This window comes from Pomacea canaliculata, linkage group LG6 (assembly GCF_003073045.1).
Source record: "Pomacea canaliculata isolate SZHN2017 linkage group LG6, ASM307304v1, whole genome shotgun sequence".
Classification (NCBI taxonomy): Eukaryota; Metazoa; Mollusca; class Gastropoda; order Architaenioglossa; family Ampullariidae; genus Pomacea; species Pomacea canaliculata.
The window spans coordinates 10845175-10867853 of NC_037595.1; the positions used below are offsets into that span (position 1 = coordinate 10845175).

Genomic DNA, 22679 nt, shown 5'->3' on the forward strand with positions numbered 1-22679 from the left:
AATGAGAAATGAAGAAATCCAAGCACTGTACTTTTCAATGATGAGAAACAAAGATAAGGTTATGAAACATAAAATACTTCTGACAAAGCAGACATATTTACTATACTGTAAGTACATCTCACACGTCATCCATTAACTTACTGCACACAGGCCGTTTTGTTTGCAAAACTCGTCCCGTCGGTGAGCAGTGAGAATATGGGTTTTGTCAATTTATAAACACAAAAACGATCACGGGTGAACCTTTATGTATATACACGTCTATACATACACAAGTAGGTTACCTATATATTTAAACAGCAGTACGTAGGTATCTTTACTTTCCCGACACAAACACAGTTAACTAACCATCTATCCATCCACCCACCAGTACACATGAACAGTTTCGTGCTGCTGCTACTGTTTATAAAGAAAATGATGATGATTGTTGTGTGGTGGCTTTGGTAACGATGACAATGACGGCGATGAATGATAACGCCGATGACTGAATTTCTGCTTTCTGGTTCTAACCAGAAGATTAAACGATCGACTTCTGAGACATCCTAAGAATCTTTATTTCAGGATTTGAAATTTAGTTCAACGAGAACACGACGAAAGTTTAATTTCCTGTTTGGCAGGATGTACAGGGAGATGAAGTTTTCCTTTCGTACAGTCGGCAACCTACCCTGCGGCTTGAGACTAAATAAACTGACACTGACTTCAACACACGCTTGCACCAGGAGATAAGGTGAGTCATTCATGTCACACCGAGTCAAAGCAGGGTTGTTCAAAGTTCTTTTGACCTCGACAGGTCCGCGATGTAAACAGCAGACATATGTATCTAGTCATAGATAGGTGGATGTCAAACGGGAATCCCCGATATAACGACACCGACTTCTTCTCGTTCACTTTTTGGAGCAGCTACAGGAGCGTGAGGACTAAGGTGAGATATTTGCAGATATATGTTATAAGTGTATTAGGAAATCTCTTTACTTCATGAGAAGTGTGATTAAAGAAAAATGCATGTAGTCACACCACACAACCTTCTACACCAGGGTTGGGCAAAGTACGGACGTCTGCCAAAAAATGCGAAGAGCACTAGTTTTCTTTATTTTTTAAAACCTTGGTTTATTTTCTTGAATACGACTTGTCGTTAGAAATTTGCAGCACGTAAGTCAAACACAGACAAAGTACACAAATAACAACGAGTCTGATGTAGTCGATGACTTTTTGTTTTGTTTCTATACATGGTCTGATCACCAGTTTCCGTTGTTTTGACACGAATGTTCAACGGTAGAGATCAGACACGATGCTGGCTTAGCATGTTTGGGTTTCAAACCCCCCAGTCCAAGCAAACAGTCCGATAATAATCGTAAGTTCAGTCGTTTAGTCGCACACCACAGTATCATCTCGAACATCATCAGATCCTCCTGGTAGTATCTGCCTTCACGCAAAATAAAGTCTTTTGGCAAAAGATTTCTCCTAGTTTTATTCTGTAGAGCATATGTCTACTGCCGCTAGTTTCAATTGCCAACTTGTGTGACAATGGCAGAGGACATTGTTGCTAATAATAGAAACTATACAAAGAATTAGGCTACAATGTCCTAACGGCATGAGGAGGGACTACACTTTCGGTCAAAGTGCCTGTTCACAAGAGATGACATAGCTTCACATTGTGTCATTGGTGAGCAGAATATATAAAATTCGTTGCACCATTCCTTAGAACTTTCTTACAAGAATCTTTTCTTTTATTACATGCCACAAGTCAGTGTTCGAGAGTGAAAAGTGTTTTGTGGCTTGTGACATTCAACAGAATAAGACACCATATTAATGAGAAGGTAGAAGTTAGAAAGGTACAAAGGGAATTTATACCAGTAACTGAACCCTCATGAAGACCTGCCCACAATATAAAAAAAAAAACAACAAAAAACAAAACAACACAAAAAACAAACTGAAATCAAGGTGAAATGATAATGGACACTTCTCAAAAACGTTAGGACTTACAAAGATGATCATGTAGGGGACAGTACAGGGAATAAAAAGATGGCGATAAAAAGGAAATAGGCAGACTCAAGACTGACTGGTCTCTGTGATTCCAGAGAAGAGGGCAAAGTTGAGAAAGCTTGTAAGAGTTTGTAGTAATGTTGTCACCAGTCCTTACTGCCACTCAGGGCTAGGGGACTTATGATGCTGAAGACGAAAATAATTTACTTTAGTTCTCCCCAAAAGTATAAAAACGCCTTTGTACTGGGTTTGTTTTCTCGCGTGTATCTCTCTTTCAGAAGGTCTGCATTACAATAACACTAGTCAATAGTTAAAGAAACTTTCATTTGCACTGTTATAACAAATCGCTAGTATCGCCAAGGAAGCTGAAAGTCTGGCACGTACCCTGTATTTCTTATGCGTTGGTTTCATTAAAATTTTGTTTCCTTTTCTAACAGCTTACTGCGATGAGATTGGTGTATTTCTTGCTAACAGGAAGGCGTTGAACTGCATCTGAGGACTTAAAGGCAGCAAAACTGTTTACTAAAGATTACGAAGGGGCGTCGAGAAACTGCGGCCCTTAGGGGCCGGCGATGTGGTACTATCTACGCCAGTTCGGATCCCTATACAGCGAAGAAAACGCCTGGATTGTCCGGTGGCAGGTAATGTAGTGACCAAACCTTGTTTGTGACCAAATCTCGAATGGTAATGTCTGTCACTAGTTCCTTCATTAATTAATGAGAAAATTTATAGAGCACATTTCTCTAGCATCAGCGCTTTACATAGAGGCTCGTCAGCATCTTTCATGGCAGGTATCAGATGTATGTATCATGATAAACACACAAACATGCAAAATATTAATCAGTTAGATTTATACAGAGGTTTTCTTGCCATCAAACACAGGCACGGAGCACTTTAAAAAATAATAATAATGGACGCTGGTCTCAGACACCAAGACAGGATAGCGTGCCTCCCTCTTCCGTAAAATGTGTGAATACGCCTCTTAATGTGCACACCATCAGCTTGCATTCAACTGAATCTTCTATAAGGCAATAAAGTTCTGCTTTGAAAAGTTGATGAAGGGTTATGACATTTATTTGGAAGTTGAAATTGCAATATTTGCTGCAGTGGCCTAACTGTGGTACACAAAGTTATTGTTTCATCCACACAACCCTTGGGACAACATCACCTTGACGGTCATTGTAAGATTAGCTTCTTAGAGATGCACAATGTTAATATTAATATTTTAATTATTAGATATATTTTTTATTATTTTCAACTCTTAGTCCGACGAAATGTCAGCTGTTCAATCAATGCCATAGTTTTAAAAGAATGAACCCCACAATTAATTTAAAAATTAGTTTGTAGATGGCTATCGTACGCATCGTTCTGGGGGTTAAAGACAGCAATGAGGTGCTGAATTAATTAATAAACTTTTCCGTCTTTTGCGCTAACATTTAGTAATAATTAATAGAAAAATTTAATAATAAGAATATAAATATTAACAATAACTTAGAAAACAAATATTAGCAATAATTTGTAAAATAAACACTAAAAATAGTTACTAACAATTTATAAAATAATGTGAATAGTAATTTTAAAAATAAACACTAATTAATATAGCATATTAATTTCTTGACATTAGTATACTTTATACGCAAGTAAACAAGCGTGCTAAATTACAAGAAAGGGTATGAAAGAGAACACTTTGAAATAGAAAGAATATACAACTTTGTTGACTGGCCAGATTTCAGGAATAAATATTTTCACTGTATAACCCAGTATAACAACATGTAGACGCCTACATCTGTTGTGTGGGTCGCATCTGCTAGTCGTCACGTGACTTGGCGGATGAAGCCGCTAGTTCTGCTTTTTCTTTCTTCTAAGTAACATGACTTCTGAAAGTCCTCCTCCTGGATCCTCTTCAGGACCAGCGCACTCAGCGGAACATGCTTTCAAAGAACTACCTTCTCTACCAATGCAGGTACGACTGTTGTTATGACAGACAGAATTTTACACATAAAATCTTCTTGTAACATCTAACTGCTGATGATATACCAGCTCGGTGGTTCTCAAAGTATTTCACTAAAGGAAAAAGTACGGATGATCACACTTTGAGACCCACTGCATTTACTTCAGCAAGAAGTATTTATGGCAGCTACCTTTAATCACTCTGCTTTTTTATAAAAAAAAATCCTTAATCCCTATCTGAATTTGAACAGAGCAAACACAAATTTCCTGTTTTATTTTAGATCGTGTTCCCATCTTTTGATGCGAAGCAGAAGCGCTGTCGATTCGTTGAAGAAAATTGCAAAGCATCATCCAGATGTTAGGATTGAAGTGTTAGCAGACGATGGTTTCTTCTACCTTGGTGAGCTTCCACCAAGTTCTTCATGCATTCTCGATTGTCTCAGATTCTGAAAAGAACTCAAAGAGAGAGAGAGAGAGTGCGCGTGTAACAGTAAATTTACAAAGCAAATATATTGTGACTAAATTTATAAATATTTGAACTACTCCTAATAGTAATAAATAAAAGACAAGGCTATAAAAACCAATATTTATTTGTCGAATATGCTTTCCGCCCTGAAATCCTTTCTTTTTCTAAAAATATCGAAAAACCTTGACAATGTTTTCTAAGGTTCATCTATTCTTTGTGACAGGCCATGAAGACTACATCATCTGCTTCAAGTGCAAGCTGTGTCTGAGAGAGTGGATGGACGAAGACGATGCAGCCTTTCAACATGCACTTTATGACCCTGTGTGCTCCAGTTTGTTGTCTAGCAGGGGGGACACCTTCGTTATGGAGGTCAGGCAAAGTATCAGAGTGACCTGCCAATGAACGACCATCAACCCTCAAACACAGACACCACAGAAGAACGATGACTTTAATTTGAACTTCCAGAAGTGAAGACATGTCATGAGATGGCAGAAAACATTTCTGTCTCGGCTAGTGATCCTTTGAAACGATTATCATGGTTCTTCCTCCAAAGTGGACAGACTTTTCTGTATTTTTCCTTACAATGAATGAAATTGGGCTGACCAAGGGTTTAGTATCTGCTGCCACCTAGTGCCTTCCTAAGAGAGGTTTAGGTCAATTATTACTAATGTAGTCTTTGATGCCTACAAGTACTGAGGGCCAGAATGATCTTCTCTAGTTCCAAAGTTACAACATTTAATTTATTTTTGGATTCTTTTGGAAATTTTCATTATTGTCATAGTCATCATCACGAACATCACCTTAACCTCCTCCTCCTCCTCCTCCTCCTCCTCCTCCTCCTCCTCCTCCTCCTCATCATCATCATCATCATCATCATCATCGTCGTCGTCGTCGTCGTCGTCTCTTTTCTATATCTCTTTTTACATTTTTCTGCGTTTATAAATTTTCCATTGTGTAGAATTTCCCATGAGAATCTTCCTCATGATCACGGGTGAATCACAATCAAAGCTGGAGTTTCAGTTTTAATGGAAATTTCAGTGTTGTTGCGTGCAACGCCTTTCTAAGGGGTTTAACTGTTCTATATTTTTTTTCTGCTCTATATTTTTCTTAGCTTGCTCGTGGTCTGAAATATCTTTTGGCAAACAGCTCTGTGAGTTAATGAAGAACAATCTGAACAGCACACGCGCATGAACGCCGTTCTGAACCTGTTCACAAACAATTGTTTTAACCATTGCTACACTGAAAGGTTCTCCAGCTTCTTGTTGTGCAAAACTTGCTCCGCAACATCCAGTGCAAAGCAAACCCTTCAGTCATTCAGCCTCCTGCTTCTCTGGTCTAATAGTCTCTCAGGTTCTTCACAGCGTCCACCATTTAAATTATTTCACATCAGGCCTTATGTTTTCACATATAATAATGTAAATATGGTAATATATGTTTATTTAGTTGTTCATTACCGGTTTAATATTGAGTTGCTCCAAACTCATGAGACTTCAGTTTGGCATCGATCACTAATAGCTAATGTCTTTATTATTAAAATGTCACAATGGAAAATAGCATATTTTAATTGCAATCGTTCACTTGTCTTTGTCACTGCTGTTGATTTCACATGTGAAGCAGATAAAGTCTGCTTCCTTGAATATTGACAACCATAACTCCGATGATTTCAGCAATAAATCGAAATATGACACCACCACGACATATGTGTAACTAGTCGAAGTGATATGCAGGTTTATCCATCCGAGATAAATAATAATCTTATCTTATATAACAGAACCTTACTGTGTGAAATTTGACAGTAAGCGTTTGTTGAAGATTGTTTTCGACCTAAGAAACAAAGAAAAAACGATGATGTTTTGAACACAAACAATACATCCCCATAACCATAATTCTTCCTTCATCTTTAACTCAATACTAAATTAAAAAAATTAACTGTGCCTATAATTATTACAAGGAAACTGACTTCACCTCTCACACACTATTGACCAAACAATAAAACAATCTGCTAATAATATTTTCCTCAAGTCGTGCGGGATCCTTGTAAAGGACTTGACAACAGATGAAGGAAATACACAGGACAATGGCGACCAGACTACAACATTCACTATGGGCTAGAGAGCGAATACCGTGACAGTGTTCAGCCCAGTGCATGACACTACAACACAACAGGAAGAATGATTCAAAAGGTGACAAATGAGTGACATTCCCTTAAAAAAAAACACACACACACACAGAGGAGAACTGCAAATTTAGGCTCAGGCCCTTTGCTGTGGATGTGTATTATCGGGTATTCCTCAATGAGGAAATTGCAGATGGCGAGTTCTTATCGCTCGATTGAGATTAATAGTTTAGTGAGAATCTTATTAAACCATTGTGAATAGCTAAAAAACTGATATCCACAAGGTAAGGAATTCATTTCAAATTTATGGGTAACTAATTTTAAAGACTGTAAACACTCTTTATTTTTCTTATTTCAAAGATAAATGTAGACACACCCAGTAGTAAATTTTAATGACCTCGTTAGTCACAGTCCATGTTTACTAGTTCAAAACTGTCAACATGACTGGGATTTATTCTTAGAGTTTACAAAATAGAAAACAGCTTGAAAAATATATTGAAATTTTAAAACCAAAAATTCACTTTTTAAACTGATTGGCGAACAGATTTACCTCTGTGTGCTCGGTTTGTTGTCTCCATTTGCTATTTTCCTTCGTCTCTCCCCCTTTTATCCTCGCTCTCACACAGAACATTGCTTTTGTAATAAAGTGCATTGAACTTACTGTTGAATGGTATGGAAATCCTCGTTATTAGTGGAAATTAGAGCATCAAACGGTAGTGATGTATGTAATCATGTGTACTTAATGTACTTATTTTGTACAGTCTAGAAATAGAACTAGTCAAGCCAAGATCCTGGGATGAAACTGGAATCACAGCCACACACAAGGCTTGTCTACGACCAGTCTCCAAACAGGCGTGGTCATTCAAGTCTGCCCTTCGTCACCACCATCACCGTGAGCAAGAGAAAAAGCCAGCTCTGACAAATTACACACAAACACACATAGGAAGTTGATGCAATCGTGCATTTTCTCTTCTTTTCTCCTCACAACTTCTAATCACAGCCATAGAGACAAATCACAGTTCTGCCTGTCTAGAACAACCAGATTAAGAGACTTACAGTCGTCACACAAAAGTGCTGTATAATCACTGAGACCAACATCCTACTAAAAATTTTAATCTTGAAAATATTTTAGTGGAGATAGGGAGATGGGCACTGGTGTTCAATGGCGGACAACGAATGTTAGATGACGATTAACAAAGAAAACAGTTCTGTAAACAGAGTGTACAGAAAAAGAACATTAACTTCAAGACGAGATCTGATCCCTACTGGGAAAAGGAAACTGTTTCAGGACTGGCTGTGTAAGGGGACAATAAATGCCTAAGATCTGTAGTTTCCGTCACTTTCCTGGGCTGGACTCTGGCTGCTATCAATTCGAGGCAACGAGATTCGCATCCTTCAAAACCTGGCCACAGGATTGCCCTGTGTCTGCCTGTGCTCTGTCCAAGAATGGCTGGTACTTCAGCGACGACAGCGACGACGATGGGGCCACTACTTTCTGTTGTAACAAGAGGTGCAAGGACTGGGCCATGGGAGATAACCCCATGGAAAAGCATAAGCTGCTCTCCCCTTTGTGCCCACTTGCTCGAGGGCAGGATATGTGGAGAGCTGATGGCTTGCCTGTCTTCAACATTCCCATCCCTACTGCAGATGCACCCTGTGTTAACTTCTCCAATGCCGTGTACAGCTTCGACAACAGAAATAATAGGGCAGGTTAGCACGAACAATTATTTTTTAATTTATTTGTTAACAACACCTCAACCATACAAAAAAGTGTAATAATTTACTAGGTTGTTCTTGGTTACAGCCGTGTCAACAGCAGTGGCCACATGATGGTAAATACATTTTATATTACTTATAAATATGCATAATAAAAATACCTGCCTGTCATATTCTGAACGAATCCGAGGAAAAAAAAACAGAAAAAGGTGAAAAAGGAAAGATCATGGTTGGTTGTTAGGTATACTTTTTTCAATTTTTAAGCTTTAAACAGTTCGTGAAAATTCATTTGTAATGTGTGATGTTTTACATAACAACATTTAATAAATACAAAAAAGTGTTTCTACTTTACAGAAATATTTAATTATTTCGAGTAAAGTTAAGCGACGAAATACATTTTAAGATCAGAGTTCTATAAAGTATTTGTAGGAGGAATTAAAAAAACTTCATGTGATTGGAACAATGCGTTTAGTAATGTTAACAGCTCCAGGTCAGCTTGAGCAGGACAGGGTACACATCACTTATTTTTATCTGAAAAAACAGCAGGTGCCTACTAACAAGATGTGTTAAAGTTACATGTAAAAAGAAAAAAAAGTAAAATAAAAAAATGGAAGCTATAACAAGGTTTACGAAAACGAATGTTTGATACAATTTTCTTGTGTTAAGCGAGGTGATGTTTTTCCAACCTACACTTCACTCAACATTCTCAAGGTATCTGGATTGTGAAATGTTTGTGATGTTTATTGTAGTAGCATATTTATACATTGAGTTCATGAGAGAGATCTCAGACAAGTTGTAGGCTTTCTGTGGCTGTCAATGAGACTCGGACTGATGATGTCTCACTGTTCTGAGTTGTGGCCTTCAGCATGTCTCCAAAAACTCCCCAACAAAATTACATCTCAGAAACTACATACATCGAATGACATTCATGAAACGTTTATATTTTGTGTTTGATTTGTTTACTTCTCTCGGTAACAGGTATGGTGGCAGTGCAAGAGACAGGTGGTCAAGTAGACGTGGATGTACAGCACCGCCATCTCTCTGCCGTTGCTCAGCGACTAGGAGTACGTCTGCGAACCCCCAGTGGAGGTGACCCCAGACCTCACCCCCTGCCCTCCTCGGCCGACGGGTCAGCCATGTACACTGCCCACTGCGAGCCACGTGACGGCCACTTCCCCACCTTCGCGTCGCTAGAGAAACGCATTTTGACATTCCAGAACTTTCCCAGAGACCTTCACCTGGACATCGAGGCCATTGCCAAGCTAGGCTTCTTTTATACAGGTGACATGTTTTGAATTTATCTTTTTAGAAAATTAAAAATTCAGTTTTCGCGGTAACTTTTTTTCTTTAAAGTAAACGTAGTCTTTATGCCGATTAGAGAGATCTGTTCTTTAGAAAAGTAACTATTATTTATGAAACCAAATATGATAATCATGCTTTCTTTCAAACGATACTGGTTTTTTTGTGAATCATTTGATTACTTTGTATCTCCTTTCCATGCAGATTTCAAAGACTATATCATCTGCTTCAAGTGTGCCCTTGGTCTTTTCAACCTAACCCCAGGAGATGACCCCGCGCTCGAACATGCGCGCTTGGAACCTTTCTGCTTGCATTTCCGTTTGGTTACTGGGAATACGTTGATTAGAGAAGCTCAGAGAGACATGATTGTCACTGGACAGTAGCAGGTGTATGCAACAGCACCTCCAGGCAGGTGCAGACATTTTGGTTAAGGTCACAGAGTCCAACTGAAACGAGGCTTGGACTAGGGTACTTCCGTTTTTCGAGAGTATTGAAACAAGCTCAAGCAACAAAAGGAAATGGTTACACAGTCCACATGCAGTAAAGCTAGTCTTGAAGGGATTTTATGCCTTTTCTCTGACAGCTCCAGTCATATTAACAAGATTTGAGTCTTCAATTTGTTGACCTATCCTGGTTGTGGATGTTGTCGCTCTCCAACGGACTTTTTCTCTTGCCACATTTCATTAGTTACCTCTTAGCAAAACCGTCTCTTGTCATCTTGTGTGGAGTTGAAGAACACGATGACGGTTTTTTAAAACAAGTTTTAGGTGTTTTGTGTAAATACCCGCAAGGTTAAAGCTAACGAGAAAATCAAAGAGTCGGTGCAACAAAACGTACCCGGTGGTGGGGACACATGTAAAGCTGGGCACGACAAACTACAAAATACTTTGGAAATTGTGATATAAATGGATAAAATTCTTTTTGATGTTTTTTTTAAATGAGCTAACATGTCTCAAAACATATTGTCGAGAATCTATGCTACCTAGCATTTTTGCGCACGTAGTCAGAATCTCACTGTGTTAGTTATTTTACAAGTATTCCTAGTTAAGAATAGCATTATTTGTGCTTATTTTTCTGGTTACATTGCTCGGTGCTGAAATATTTGTTTACATGGGTCTACTCTTTAAAAGATCTTTTTCAATATTTTGTTTATTTTTTAAACAAAGAATGCTCTATTCATGACAGTTGTTACACCCCCTTCTAAATTTTAATTCAGAGAAATTGGCAGTTTTAGTCAAAATCCTATCAACTACACGTGCTTTCAAGTAATAGAGCAGCTAAAATAAAATACTTTGTTTTCATTAACTCACACCCATCCAAGCACACACACACACACACACAGACATTTGAATGTACATATACATTTATAAAGAATTGTGCAATTCACTGCCATATGTACGGCTAATTACAGAATGTCATTTCTTTTTGCATCCTCTAATCTTCTAAACATTTTTAAAATGAAATCATTAGGGATAAAAATGATGCAGTCAAAGTAAGAAAAGTTAAAGGAGAGTGATTTCAAAGTTTAGGGGAATGTAGCGTGGTTCAGGATGGTGATTAGTTTCTTTATTACATCATAATCAGGCTTTCACTGATATGGGAATGTCCGGTGCGTTCCTGGGAAATTGTTATTTATAGCGATCATCAAGGTTAATTATTACATAATTTGATTAGGAAAGAATAAATCGGCAATCATTTGAGAGTATCCAAAGTTGTAGAAGCCCCTACAAAGTTTTGGCGGAGAAGCTGTGTCTAACTTTATTAGATGAAGACTACCTTTCTTTCTCCACAAAACAAAGACAGTATCAAACTATTTATCGTCAATAAATGACTGTTCCTTGTAAATAGCTCTGTATATTTATACATTTAGCCATTAAGTCCGCGTAGCCTAGTTTTTCCATGCAGCTATCATCACTAGTAAAGGTCCCTTTAAATTAAGACCACACAAATAATTTTTGAACATTAATGATCAGAAGCCAAGCAGTCCTGAGCACTGGACTCTTATGTTGCGATAACTTCTTGGTGAATGACATCATAGACGGCTAGTTGTGGAAACTCCTAGTACTGATGGATGGCAGCTCTCACAAATAATCACACTTACATCTGAGAGAAGAAGAGTGACTGTTGTAAAGACCTCTAGTTCTGCTGGATGGCAGCTCTTGCAAAGCATCATGGACTCAGTACCAATCCCCTCTTTAAACTGTTGTTCAATGCTCTAAGTTGGATCTTGAGTCTCATAGTCGGTTAAAAGGTTGGGAGTGCTTGTAAGTTGTACGTTGATGCAGAAGATGTACTGGGTAAGGTAGGATGAGGTCTAGAGTACAAGTATGTCATAAGGTTAGTAAATGGTTCTCATCATGTAAATAAACTCACTTTGTGCCTGCCATACGTTTGTCCCACATGTCTTTTGAGAAAATGAACTGTGTGATGCTCAGTGTGTATTTAATCAGAACAAGACAATACAGACGAGACGGAGAAGTTATTCGATTTGTAACTAAGGGACCTACCGTAGAGAACACACTTTCAGAATAAAAACATGCAGAATCGAGAAAAAGAACACAATGTCAGATATTTGATTAAATAGCTCACCTAACGAACGAGAGCCAGAATTTTAATGAAAATTCGTGTTTGGAGCCTCCGCCCTCTTCCCTTAAACAAGAAAGAGGATCGGGTTGACTGGTTACAGAATCTATGGTGTTCAGCCATGTAAAACAGATCAGTCCGGCTACACCAATGTCGATCATATTGCACAGAAAGGTACTAGAATGAAATGAAAGAGAAAGAAACTTCAGAATGGTAAGGAAATGATGGATCCGTCACTTCCACTATGTACTTTAAATTTCAATCTTTGAGCCTATCGGTGTATCCATGATAAGATATTGCACTGCTGCATGACATGGAAATGAAGGTTGCATGGTTTTTGTTCTGTGTGTCACCTGCTGATGTTAGTGCGAGATCACCACTAAAATAAAAAAAAATTCTACAGATAAAAAGCATTACAATTATAACCACCTTCAGACAACCCCAGCTCTCCAGTGCTGTCACCCTCATTACTATGGCCTTGGTGCTACAGTCGTAGTCACACCAACATCAAGCTGGTAGTTTGAGATAAAGGTCAGCTATAGTTTCCTTGTCACACTAATTATATTATATTTGCATTTTAGGGAATTATAGGATGAGGCAGTCACTAAGCTGACGGGAAGGGGTGAGCGTCGAGTGTAGGATAGGGAAGTGTATAACTTCAACCAGGAAGAGAAAAGTGTTTTATTGCAAAGGAAAGTGGTCAATCATTTACTTCGAAAACAGCTTTATGTTGCTGGTTGTATTGACATGGTGTGTAGTGTGACATGGTTCAATTACAAACTGTCAGCAGGAAAAAAAAAAAACAGCTTCAACTTCTACGCAATTGGTCACAACCGTAAAAATAGCTTTCAGAAAGGGGAGTTAACAATGGGGTGTAATTTGAAACTTGTGAAACACTTGTCTCCCTTGCTAAGACTGCTCTTTTTTGTGTTTTTTCTCGGAAGAACATTTCTTTTCTTGCTAATTTAGAGGCTAGTCCTTTCATTTTCTTTTTACCTCCTTGATGTTCCTATTCTGCCTATTTATGACGACAGTTAATGACTTTATTTTGAAATGTTGGCCTGTCTGAAGTAACCAATGGATAACGCCAGAAGGCCTAGGCCCTGTGGTCCCGGTAACGAAGCGCCATTCGCTGGGTAAAGCCAATACTTTCGGTAAGTGCGTCAAATACCAACATATTTTGTGTCTGTCAAACTCATACTCGCCACTGTTTGAAAAGAAAGTATCTAACCCTGTTGTTAATATAACTATAGCTAGGTCAGTGTTGTTGTAACAAGCGGAGGGAGGCTGGATACCTTAAGTCTCACAAGAAAGACCATGTAGAAACCTGCCCTAATCCAATAATGTGATAGTCGAGACATTGTATGTAGGTCATGTTACAAAGCTATCTAGAGAGACGGTGAACCACTTGACCTTCTCCAAGCGATGGTAGCAACTTGTCTGTAAAGGCTGTAGACAGCTTGGATGTCTACCATGACAGCGTGAAGGTGCATACACACTAACAGAGCAAACTAAAAATAAATCCGACATGTTAGTTCATCGCCTGTTCATTTTATGTTACTCAAACTGTTTATACACTTCTCGGTGTTTGCTCTGTGAGACCGAGCGGCTTCGGTTCAAGTAATTTGTTCTAAATTTCAGTCGTTAATCTACGTGTCCTTCAGTGAAATGTTTTGAATACTGAATAAAAAGAAAAAGTAAAAATTTCATGGAATTTTCTCCTGGTAGAAGCATGAGCTTTTTAAATAAGTACTATAAAAATTAAGCCAACCAAATAGCATAATTAATATCAGTATTAATATTGATCAACAGTGCCAGTAGTATCATGCAATACTACAATTTATATTATTAATTTGTTTTTTCCAGTTCTGTAAAGAAAAATTTATAGACGATATGGTCCAGCACTGGGAACGGGAATTCGAAGGTAAAATCTCTGTGGCTTTCATTATGTCGTTTTTACCGGTTGCTTACATTAAAGATTTCGGATGTTAGTGATACTTCTTTCTACCAGCTTCAAGCTTTCAGGCAGTATTTGCAGTGTTTGTATTAATCTTTCTGTTATTTTCTAGATTTAAACAAGTTCAAGACAAGGCAGGCCGACACTTGCATCATTCCGATAGGAGAGAGGTCACCTATTGATGATGAAAGGATTGACCAGACAGATAATATAAGAATAATCTTTAACAATGGTATGTAACACACAAACACACAAACACACACACACATATATATTTGTCTGACGAGCAGATACAAAACATTTACAAACGGGTCTAGCAAGGGCTGAAAGTGGTAAATGTGAATGGATGGTGAAGAGGAAAGAGTGACACACAATCACACATTCTGCAAAACTTACAGAGGGCAGCACCAACACAATTATTCAAATGATGTGCAGAAAGATTGAGTCCAACTCACAGTCTTTTAAAACATCCGGTGTGAGTGTAGGAGTGTTTGGGTATTTAAGTGTGGATGTGTGTGTATGTATTTGTGTGTACATGTGTTTGTGTGTGTGTGTGTGTTGAAGAGAGAGTGCACTCAGATTTATTAAATATAAATGACTGTTTTGATTGTTCAATATTTATGATTGCTGGGATTTTTACTGTTACTGTTGCCTATTTCATCTTTTCATTTCCTTTGAGAGGCATGATTCCTTGGATAGAAGATTTTTCTACTTTGAAATTTTATTCTTTACAGTTCAGTTGCTTATTCACATTCAAGTACCACGCTTATCTGTTTGTTAAAAAAATGTAAGTAGTTAATCTGAACTACGAACTAGCCTGGTGTTGACAATCCATTGATTGAAGTAAACAGTAAGAACTCTTATAGTGTTGTTTTGTCACAGGTAAAAGCAAGTCGTCAGAACACGCTCCCACCGTCTACCATCCAAACATGTCCATCCTTGAACAGAAAAATGTGAGAAACTTTGTGGAAGACATGACAGGCTGTACTTCCATTCCTGACCCTTATCAAAAAACACTGGAGCTTCCAGGTTGTTTATACGGATCATTGATAGTGAACTACTTTACAAAGTTACTGTTGGGAACAAAAGAGGATACATTTGTTAAAAGTAGAGGCCTTGGTCTAAAATTAGACGAAGTGGGTATTTTGTTCGGAAGTTATCAATTTCCCTTTCATCAGTGTAGAGAGATGGAAGAGGCTCTGCAGAGCGTTGTGTATATTTACACAAACAATAATGTCTTATGTTTGCTTCACAAAATAGGTTGTGATCTGTGGAAACTTACATTGATTGTCATGAAATGCAGCCAGCATGCAGGGTTTGCTGCATACGTCAATGAAATGTCCCGTGTACAGTGTAGGGGTCAGTTCCAAGCGATCATGGAAGAAGTTAAAATGCACGTCACGCCGCTATACCCTTTAAACCGTATTCGTAAATCACAGAGAAAAAAGAAGCAAAAATCCGAAATTAGTTTTGCTAAATACGAATCTAAGATACACTTCAAGCAAGCTGATAAGTTGGTAGACGTAGAACCGTTTGTTCCTGTTATTTATTACCTTAGTCATTGCATGAAACACTTGGAGAGGAAAAAGCTTTCTGAGGATTCAAGATTGGTAGGCATTAATTTTTCATTAAAGTGCCTCTCAAGCTTTACATCTGATGATTTAAATGCTACTAGCCAGCTCAACAACATGCTCATTCAAGGATCAGATACAAGCATTGGAAGCGACAGAGCCTCTAGGTCATATCCGAAGGAGCTTTGTCCGATCGAGAAAATTGTTTCTGACCCGTCAGAATACGGGAAAAAAGAAGATGAATTGCGAAGCATTTCGAAAGATTCTTATTATTCTCATAAATCAAGTGATGTCTCAATGGAAGAGGAAAGTGCGGACGATGCCATAAGAGAATTTCGAGGTATAGAATGTTTCAAGTTAGAAGATAATCTACCGAGAACCTGTTTAGAACCGACCCCTTCAGGTCAGGCTGTAGATACTCCGACACAAATCAGTCCTAAGCTGCCAAAACATTCTACTTCTTTTGAGTTCCGCGACACAAAAAGCATGCCTTCAGTGTCCAGAGGGCTAACGGAGACCTTTCACGGACCAGTGCGTGAAAGACCATCACAACCTCCTCCAGAGGTCACGAGTCATCCTCTGACCCGAGAGACCTCCCTGGAGAACATGAGGCAGTTAACCTGGCGACTGGCATCTATGCTTCACCTGCGAGACCTTCCTGTTCTTCACCTGGAGATGGCTGACGCCGGATGGTTCTACGATGAGGATGTGGACGAGTTTCGCTGTTACTGCTGTCCTGCTGCGAGGTCCACGGTCCAGTGGAGGGAGGGCGATAACCCTGCATCCATTCACCAAACACTGTCGCCTGACTGCCCCCACTTCCACCCCACCATCCCTGACAACACCACGCAAAATGAAGATGCCATAACTTCAGAGAACGAGGATAGAGAAGATGTTACCATGGTGGTAAGTGAAGACGACGAGAAGGGCAAGGAGGAGACATTCGATGAAGTCACGTGCATTGGTGATACAGAGGCTCTGGCTTTGACAGATGAGAGTGTGCGTTTAGATGTTGGCAAGCTAACTCACGATTGTAGTCACGTGAGACTGAGAGAAGACACATCAACACTTGTTTCAGAGTTCCCTAATAGCAAATGGGATTTGTTCTCAACTGACTTCGCTCCTCGTGACGTAGACATGGGAGAAAATGTTCACCATGAACATTTCGAATTTCTCTGGAATGACTCTTTTAGACACAAAGAAGAAGAAGCTATTTCTGAATCAGTGTTTGACGATTGTGATGTAGATGGGGATGGTGAGGTGTCTGGCACTGGCGAAGAGTTAGAAGCTCTTATTTCACCTCGACGTTCATTCCAGGATAACGAGGATTACGATCTTTCAGCCAACAGGTTAAATAATGTAGAAGATGTAACAGTCTTCCCAGTCCCTGTACAGGATGAATCAGAGATGTCAAGTGTGTGTTACATTGGTAGTTATGAAAATAATGAAGATTCAGGAAACAGCGGCCGGCTCCCTTTACACCATTCTCGTGAATTATTTCAAGCTTCTCCGGACCTTGGAAGTGATGAACCTCACACGGATATCAACCAACACAGTGACAGTGAGTACGGCCCCCAAGGTGAGACAAGTGTTCATCAAGGGTCACTTGTAGGTGAGCAGCTGGGAGATTCTGACCTCATCACACCTGAAGACACTGACCTTATGAGTGATGCTGACAACACATAATCATCCTCAGGTGGGCTTTCACCATTTGCATCTCTCTTTATTCAGTTCCCGAAAAAAGATGATGCTGACAATAAGCGCTAATGAAAACTAATCGTAAGGAGAGATACTAGCAAATATGTAACCCACTTGAGCATCATAAACCAAATTAAGACGCTTCAATTTATAAATCCATATAAATTTGTATTTTATAAAAAAATGTACTTTATATGTTGTCGGGTTCAAGGGGTCTCGTGCAATATATTCTGTTTGCAGTGAGGATGCCTTTACAGCACACAGCTTATTGCACGCAGCAGGTGCTAGACATATGTAAAAGTCTTTTATTGTAAAGCTTGCAACAATCTGTCAGCGATTAAGAGATATGTTTACCATTTACAATTCTGTTTCTTATGTTGCTTTACCTTACTTGATGTCAAGGTGGATAACTCTTATTCTCCATACTTCCACTCTGTTGCTGATTATCTTCGCATGAAAAACACACGCACACACAAAAACACTTCATTTTGAGTTTCATAGCATAAAATATTATTTATAAATTCATACTGCTTACATATCTCCTTTTAGAGTGTTGTCTTCGATTAAAAGACGAGAGCGTTGCTTAGTAACTGAGGGAAAGCCCAATGGCTATTTTTAGCTACTTTTTTCAGAAAGTAAAATTTCCGTTTGGGGAATTTCCCTGACGTCTAGACATTGTAAACTTCTTGGCTGTTTAAGGTAAATAATATACAGATTTTTATTTGTCAGAGAAGCCGATAATCTAATAAAAATGTTAATAGATAGACTTTTTGCATTCATGTCTCAAAAAGCCACCTTGACAAAATGAAAATGCTCGATTTATTGAAGTGTTTGCGAAACACAGGTTTCTCATTGGAACAAACACTTAGCTAGAAACAATAAACATTATCATGTTAGGGAATGATTAGGGGACAATTAATCGTGTCTTAAAACAAAATTGCAATTGTGTGATAACAATAACCTAGTAGTTTTAAGTTTGTGGTTAAAGAACAAAGACTACATCTATTCATTACTCACTCCAGTTTACAGTCTATGCTATTTTTATTTTAACCCAATTCACATAATGTAAAATGTTGTAAATTTTAACAATATACAGCATCAGCTATCGTTTACAACATAAATCAATCGGCGAATCGAACAGTATGGTCAGGTCATCATTAATAAACAGACATGATATAAGTAAACAATGACATTTTCTCAAGTAATTCTGTACTCAATAAAGATAAAATTACAGTATCTTCAAACAGGAACATTTTCTTCATTCAAGTAACATAGCATGAAAAGGAATTTGTAATGTCAACAATCATGAACCTAGATATGTTTTTACTCATGATTTTCTTGTAAAATCGATTATTTTAGTATTTAAAAAATAGGTTTCTTAACAAACTTTCATCATCTTAAAAATTAAACGTTTTACCAGAGTAGTCTTAAGCTTGAGCACTTTAAACTGCATCATGTTGCCCTTTATATTGTGTATATATATGTATGACTGTTTTATGTAGTTTAATTTATTGACATGTAGGGTTGGATTTAATGGCTTGTAATTTGTATCTATGTATAGATTATAGATAGCTATGTTTCTCTCTAAGTATCTCGTTATCTTACTAGTCAACTAACATGTTGCACAGACAGAAGAATTACACAGAAAGATCTGATTGATTACTACAATACTCTCATCTACTGATGTAACAGGTTGTAACTCTCCTCCCCTCACCACCATTGTTCTTGGAATGTTTTCAATGTGAGACTTGTAAATTATAGATGCAAGATTGGAATGAAAAGAACTAAGTGTTTTAGTGTTATGTAGTGCTTGGTAGCTATTCATTGCATTCCCATATAGACAGTTACAATACAGTAGCATATTAGTATATGCAGTACTGTAGCATAACAATACATTAGTTACAATATTGTCTGTTTTTGTCCAGAATAAAATAAAAAGTTTTCTCTGTTGGAAGCTCCCAAAAGTAATGAACTACAGCGACACACACAATCACACACAACAACACACCTAAACCCACTCAGTAATATTCAACACAGCTACACACACACTATCACACCTCACTAATATTAAAACACACACACACACACACTGTAATATTCACACTCAGATACACACGGACGATCATCAGAGACACAATGAATAGTGCTACGTGCTGTGTACAAGAAAAACTAATTTTCATTTGGAGGAGACAAAGAAGTGAAAGATAAGACCAGAGATGTCTGTCCATTCTGTGATATGTAATGTTCATTTTAGTTTATTTTCTTTAATGAATAGCAAATAAATGTTTTGTGACGATTTTTCTCTCGTGATGTGTGTTTCAGTGTTTATTCTTTACTGACCTACTGACGAATATAAACATACAAACACTAAACACACACTCGCATAACATTCATGGCATTGCTCATTTAACTGTCAATCTCTATACTGTTCATACATTCCACACACACACACACTCACTGACATGTTTGGCTTATAATCGTGATTTGCCTCTGTTACTGTATAAGTGAATGTGATTACAAATATATCTTGTTGAATGTATGAGGACACTTGTTCGATTGTCGTATCTGAATGCATGTGAAAAAAAAATGCAGTGATGATTAGCTATTGCCAAATGCATTTACAACATTTTCTGATTTACTGATAAACTGATACAGCACATACACACATAGGCACGCGGACAAGCACACACACACACACACTCATGCCACCTCAGGATCCATGATATCTAATTCCTGCGATAAGAAAACTAAAGTTCTGGTCAATCTACTCTCCATTCAAGACACAGAAAGCTCTTGTCTACCTGTAAAAAACTGGAGGAATGTAAAACAAATTCAAGCTGAACCCTGACAATATTAAATCATTAGAACCAACACTATCTTGTCACTGTCTTTCTATTAATTTCCACTGGCACCAAGATCCCCTTATTTTCCCAATCTTAGAGTTACTTCACACTCAAATCTCTCAATGAAGTTTACAAATGCTCGTTGGTACAGACCGTTTCCTGAAATAAATTTCCCCTGCTAGTCTCATGCACTTAACTATTTGTTTTATTGAAATGTTGATGTCATGAAGTGTGTGAACCTTAATTAGTAGAATTGTGTATTTAGGATTCGGGTTAAATATTATTTCATACATACATTTCACGTTGCACATAAATGTGTGTTCACCTTTTTAGGTCTACATAATGACATTTAAAAGAGTCACTTGTATTTTATTTCGAAAAGTGTTTCTCTTCTCTCAAGGAACGACTCGAGGAAAGCGGAGAAACAACTGTCTGCCCGTCCTGGACAATCCGACAAGAGACAACTTTACATGGGAACACAGTCTTGGTCCTTTACTCCCTGGTTTTCTTACTACTTACTCTCACAAAATGAACCATTCTGGATTCTTATTTTGTAAGTTATTAGACATGCAAACTGCAGGCAGCAATCGGTCGTACAAATTTATTTATACATTCTGCAGTGGACTGTGTCACTTGGTCTCTGTTCTACATTGACCACAGTGCTATGCACTGAACTGTGAAGAAACTTGTGGTTGATTTCATAGGAGCAGGTGTCTGACAGTCTTCTCCAGTCTAGCACCAAACATGCCTCAAGAAACAAAGTACCCGTATCTGCATCTCGCCACTTCCGGCAAAATGAACAACGAGCCATGCAGACTTAAAAGTTTCGGCGATCCCTCGTGGTCCAAAAACTGCCCGTTGTCCTGTTTAAGTTTAGCTAAAGAAGGACTCTATTACACAGGAAAGGATGCTGAGGTGAGGTGCTTCAAGTGTGGCTTGCAGCTCGATGGACGACAGGACAGGATCCTAGAGGTCAGAGCTGCTCACAGGGCCAGGGCGCCAGGATGTCCTTTCAGGAACGAAAGCCTGCGTGGACCCTGCAACATCCCTCTTCCAGTGTACAGTGCCAAAGGTCAAGCCGCCAACGCCATCAAAGCTTACTTGGGTATATTTTATTCTGGGTTTATCTTGGTCAAACATGAAACTTTTCAACCTTTTTAATGTGTCAGTAACTTTTTTCTAGCTTGGCTGTTCACTTGTTTCATCTACTTTGTTGTTTCTTTTCATCTTTCTTTCTTCCTCAATCAAAGCTTGTTACTTATGTTGTTTGTTTACTTGTAGGAGGAGCTGGAGTTCCAGACACCAGCATGTCGGGTGCCAGCGACAACGACGTGAACAACGTTACCCATGAACTCAACGTGAGAAGACGACATTCCATAGGGACAGACTCACTGTTTCCGTCCTTTTCAACCAGGGTTCATAGGTCACAATCATTCAACGATTTCCAACCTGTTCCTGGTGTATCCATAGAGGATTTTGTTCAAGCTGGATTTTTTTTCACTGGTAGCGTATTGTGAAATTATCTTTTCTAAACTGAATCTAAGACTTTATATCTAATTTATTTAAATTATTTGTTCCAAATTTTATTTCTACTCTTTATTGTTTTTGGTTTTTTTAATGATTTTTTTCGCTTGTGTTCATTGGTTGTGTTTTACTTTGTTTTGTTATTACATTTGATGTGTTTTTTTTTTAATTTTTAATTTAAAATGTATTTGGTGTAGTAGTGGTTTAAGATTTTAATATTTTAACACTGTAATGGGCAAAAATGTGTGAATGTGTAAGATAGAAAAAAGAGAAAGAAAGAGGGAGAGAGAGAGAGTGAAAGAGAAAAAAAGAGGTTAACTTAGAGAACTGTAGCTAGGTTTACTATGGATGGTCAATTTTGAGCATACTTCCGCTTTGAGAACTATATCTCTTACTCAAACAGGAGTGACAGACACAGTCATCTGCTACTACTGTGGACTCGCCTTGCGTAACTGGCAGACGGGGGACGATCCACGCATTGCTCATGCGCGCCTGCAGCCTGGCTGTGACTACTTCCGGGATCAGGCGGGCCCCGAGTTTGTGCTCGATGCTCAGCGAGAGCTGCGGACCGTCGGCATCGAGTGACCCTGGTACAGTTATCTCCACCTCACTCTGGTTCTGATTAATGATTCTGTAATCATACCATGGACTACAACTTAACACATGGGAAACTTGGCTTCCATACTTGATCCTTTGATGATTAGCGGAGTATTTGTGCTTCTTTTCATTAAGAAATAATACAAGTTTGTTGTAAATGAAAAACATTCCCCACCCTGTTCTTGCCCACTCAGGAGTTGTTTATAAATGGGTTTATGGCTGGTTGACCAGGGGAGGTAACGCGACGATAGGACATGGTCAGCGCCTTAAAATTAATGCCCCAGCGGGTACTTTGCTGCAAGATAATTCTTATTATTTAATTTAATTCTACCTTACCCACTATATCAAGTAGTATGCCGGTAATAAATATATCAGTGTA

The 22679-nt window shown here is 38.4% G+C and overlaps 3 protein-coding genes and 1 long non-coding RNA gene across 8 annotated transcripts in view; all 4 read left to right on the forward strand.

Moving 5' to 3' along the window:
• The first annotated feature begins 709 nt into the window (after nucleotides 1–709).
• Nucleotides 710–7600, forward strand: LOC112566458. 4 transcript variants are annotated; one of them, XR_003099597.1, is made up of 6 exons: nucleotides 710–724; nucleotides 2455–2621; nucleotides 3847–3943; nucleotides 4212–4330; nucleotides 4620–6796; nucleotides 7285–7600. It is a non-coding gene; the product is annotated as an uncharacterized LOC112566458 (long non-coding RNA). The 4 variants fall into 4 exon arrangements; XR_003099595.1 differs by lacking the exon at nucleotides 710–724 and adding an exon at nucleotides 844–919; XR_003099596.1 differs by lacking the exon at nucleotides 710–724 and adding an exon at nucleotides 853–919 and having other exon boundaries at nucleotides 2418–2621; nucleotides 7274–7600.
• An 8-nt stretch (nucleotides 7601–7608) lies between these two features.
• On the forward strand, nucleotides 7609–11913 carry LOC112566457 (baculoviral IAP repeat-containing protein 7-B-like). Its single transcript, XM_025242660.1, has 3 exons — nucleotides 7609–8222; nucleotides 9207–9509; nucleotides 9732–11913. The coding sequence occupies exons 1-3, from the start codon at nucleotides 7826–7828 to the stop codon at nucleotides 9908–9910; spliced, it is 879 nt and encodes a 292-aa protein (XP_025098445.1). The 5' UTR covers nucleotides 7609–7825; the 3' UTR covers nucleotides 9911–11913.
• A 1119-nt stretch (nucleotides 11914–13032) lies between these two features.
• Nucleotides 13033–17360, forward strand: LOC112566678. The gene is made up of 4 exons (XM_025242981.1): nucleotides 13033–13264; nucleotides 13977–14034; nucleotides 14180–14299; nucleotides 14950–17360. Exons 2-4 carry the CDS (start codon nucleotides 14004–14006, stop codon nucleotides 17322–17324), a joined length of 2526 nt encoding a protein of 841 aa, XP_025098766.1. The 5' UTR covers nucleotides 13033–13264; nucleotides 13977–14003; the 3' UTR covers nucleotides 17325–17360.
• Nucleotides 17361–17986: 626 nt separating this feature from the next.
• The window catches only part of LOC112566690 (baculoviral IAP repeat-containing protein 3-like), a 48554-nt gene continuing 43861 nt past the window's right edge, over nucleotides 17987–22679 (forward strand). For both annotated transcript variants that reach the window (XM_025243010.1, XM_025243011.1), the window contains exons 1-4: nucleotides 17987–18035; nucleotides 20580–21284; nucleotides 21461–21682; nucleotides 22107–22293. Coding sequence is in view for 1 of the 2 variants with exons in the window: in XM_025243011.1 (XP_025098796.1) it covers nucleotides 20924–21284; nucleotides 21461–21682; nucleotides 22107–22288 (765 nt within the window). In the remaining variant the exon portion in view is untranslated. The remainder of the gene's footprint in view (nucleotides 18036–20579; nucleotides 21285–21460; nucleotides 21683–22106; nucleotides 22294–22679) is intronic.

Bases quoted from the DNA above. Each gene is read 5' to 3' on its own strand.
- LOC112566457 (XM_025242660.1), top strand. From the start codon at position 7,826: ATGCCTAAGATCTGTAGTTTCCGTCACTTTCCTGGGCTGGACTCTGGC. The intron at 8,223-9,206 runs GTTAGCACGAAC...TCTCGGTAACAG, and splicing joins CAACAGAAATAATAGGGCAG to GTATGGTGGCAGTGCAAGAG. The intron at 9,510-9,731 runs GTGACATGTTTT...CTTTCCATGCAG, and splicing joins GCTAGGCTTCTTTTATACAG to ATTTCAAAGACTATATCATC.
- LOC112566678 (XM_025242981.1), top strand. From the start codon at position 14,004: ATGGTCCAGCACTGGGAACGGGAATTCGAAG. The intron at 14,035-14,179 runs GTAAAATCTCTG...GTTATTTTCTAG, and splicing joins CTGGGAACGGGAATTCGAAG to ATTTAAACAAGTTCAAGACA. The intron at 14,300-14,949 runs GTATGTAACACA...GTTTTGTCACAG, and splicing joins AAGAATAATCTTTAACAATG to GTAAAAGCAAGTCGTCAGAA.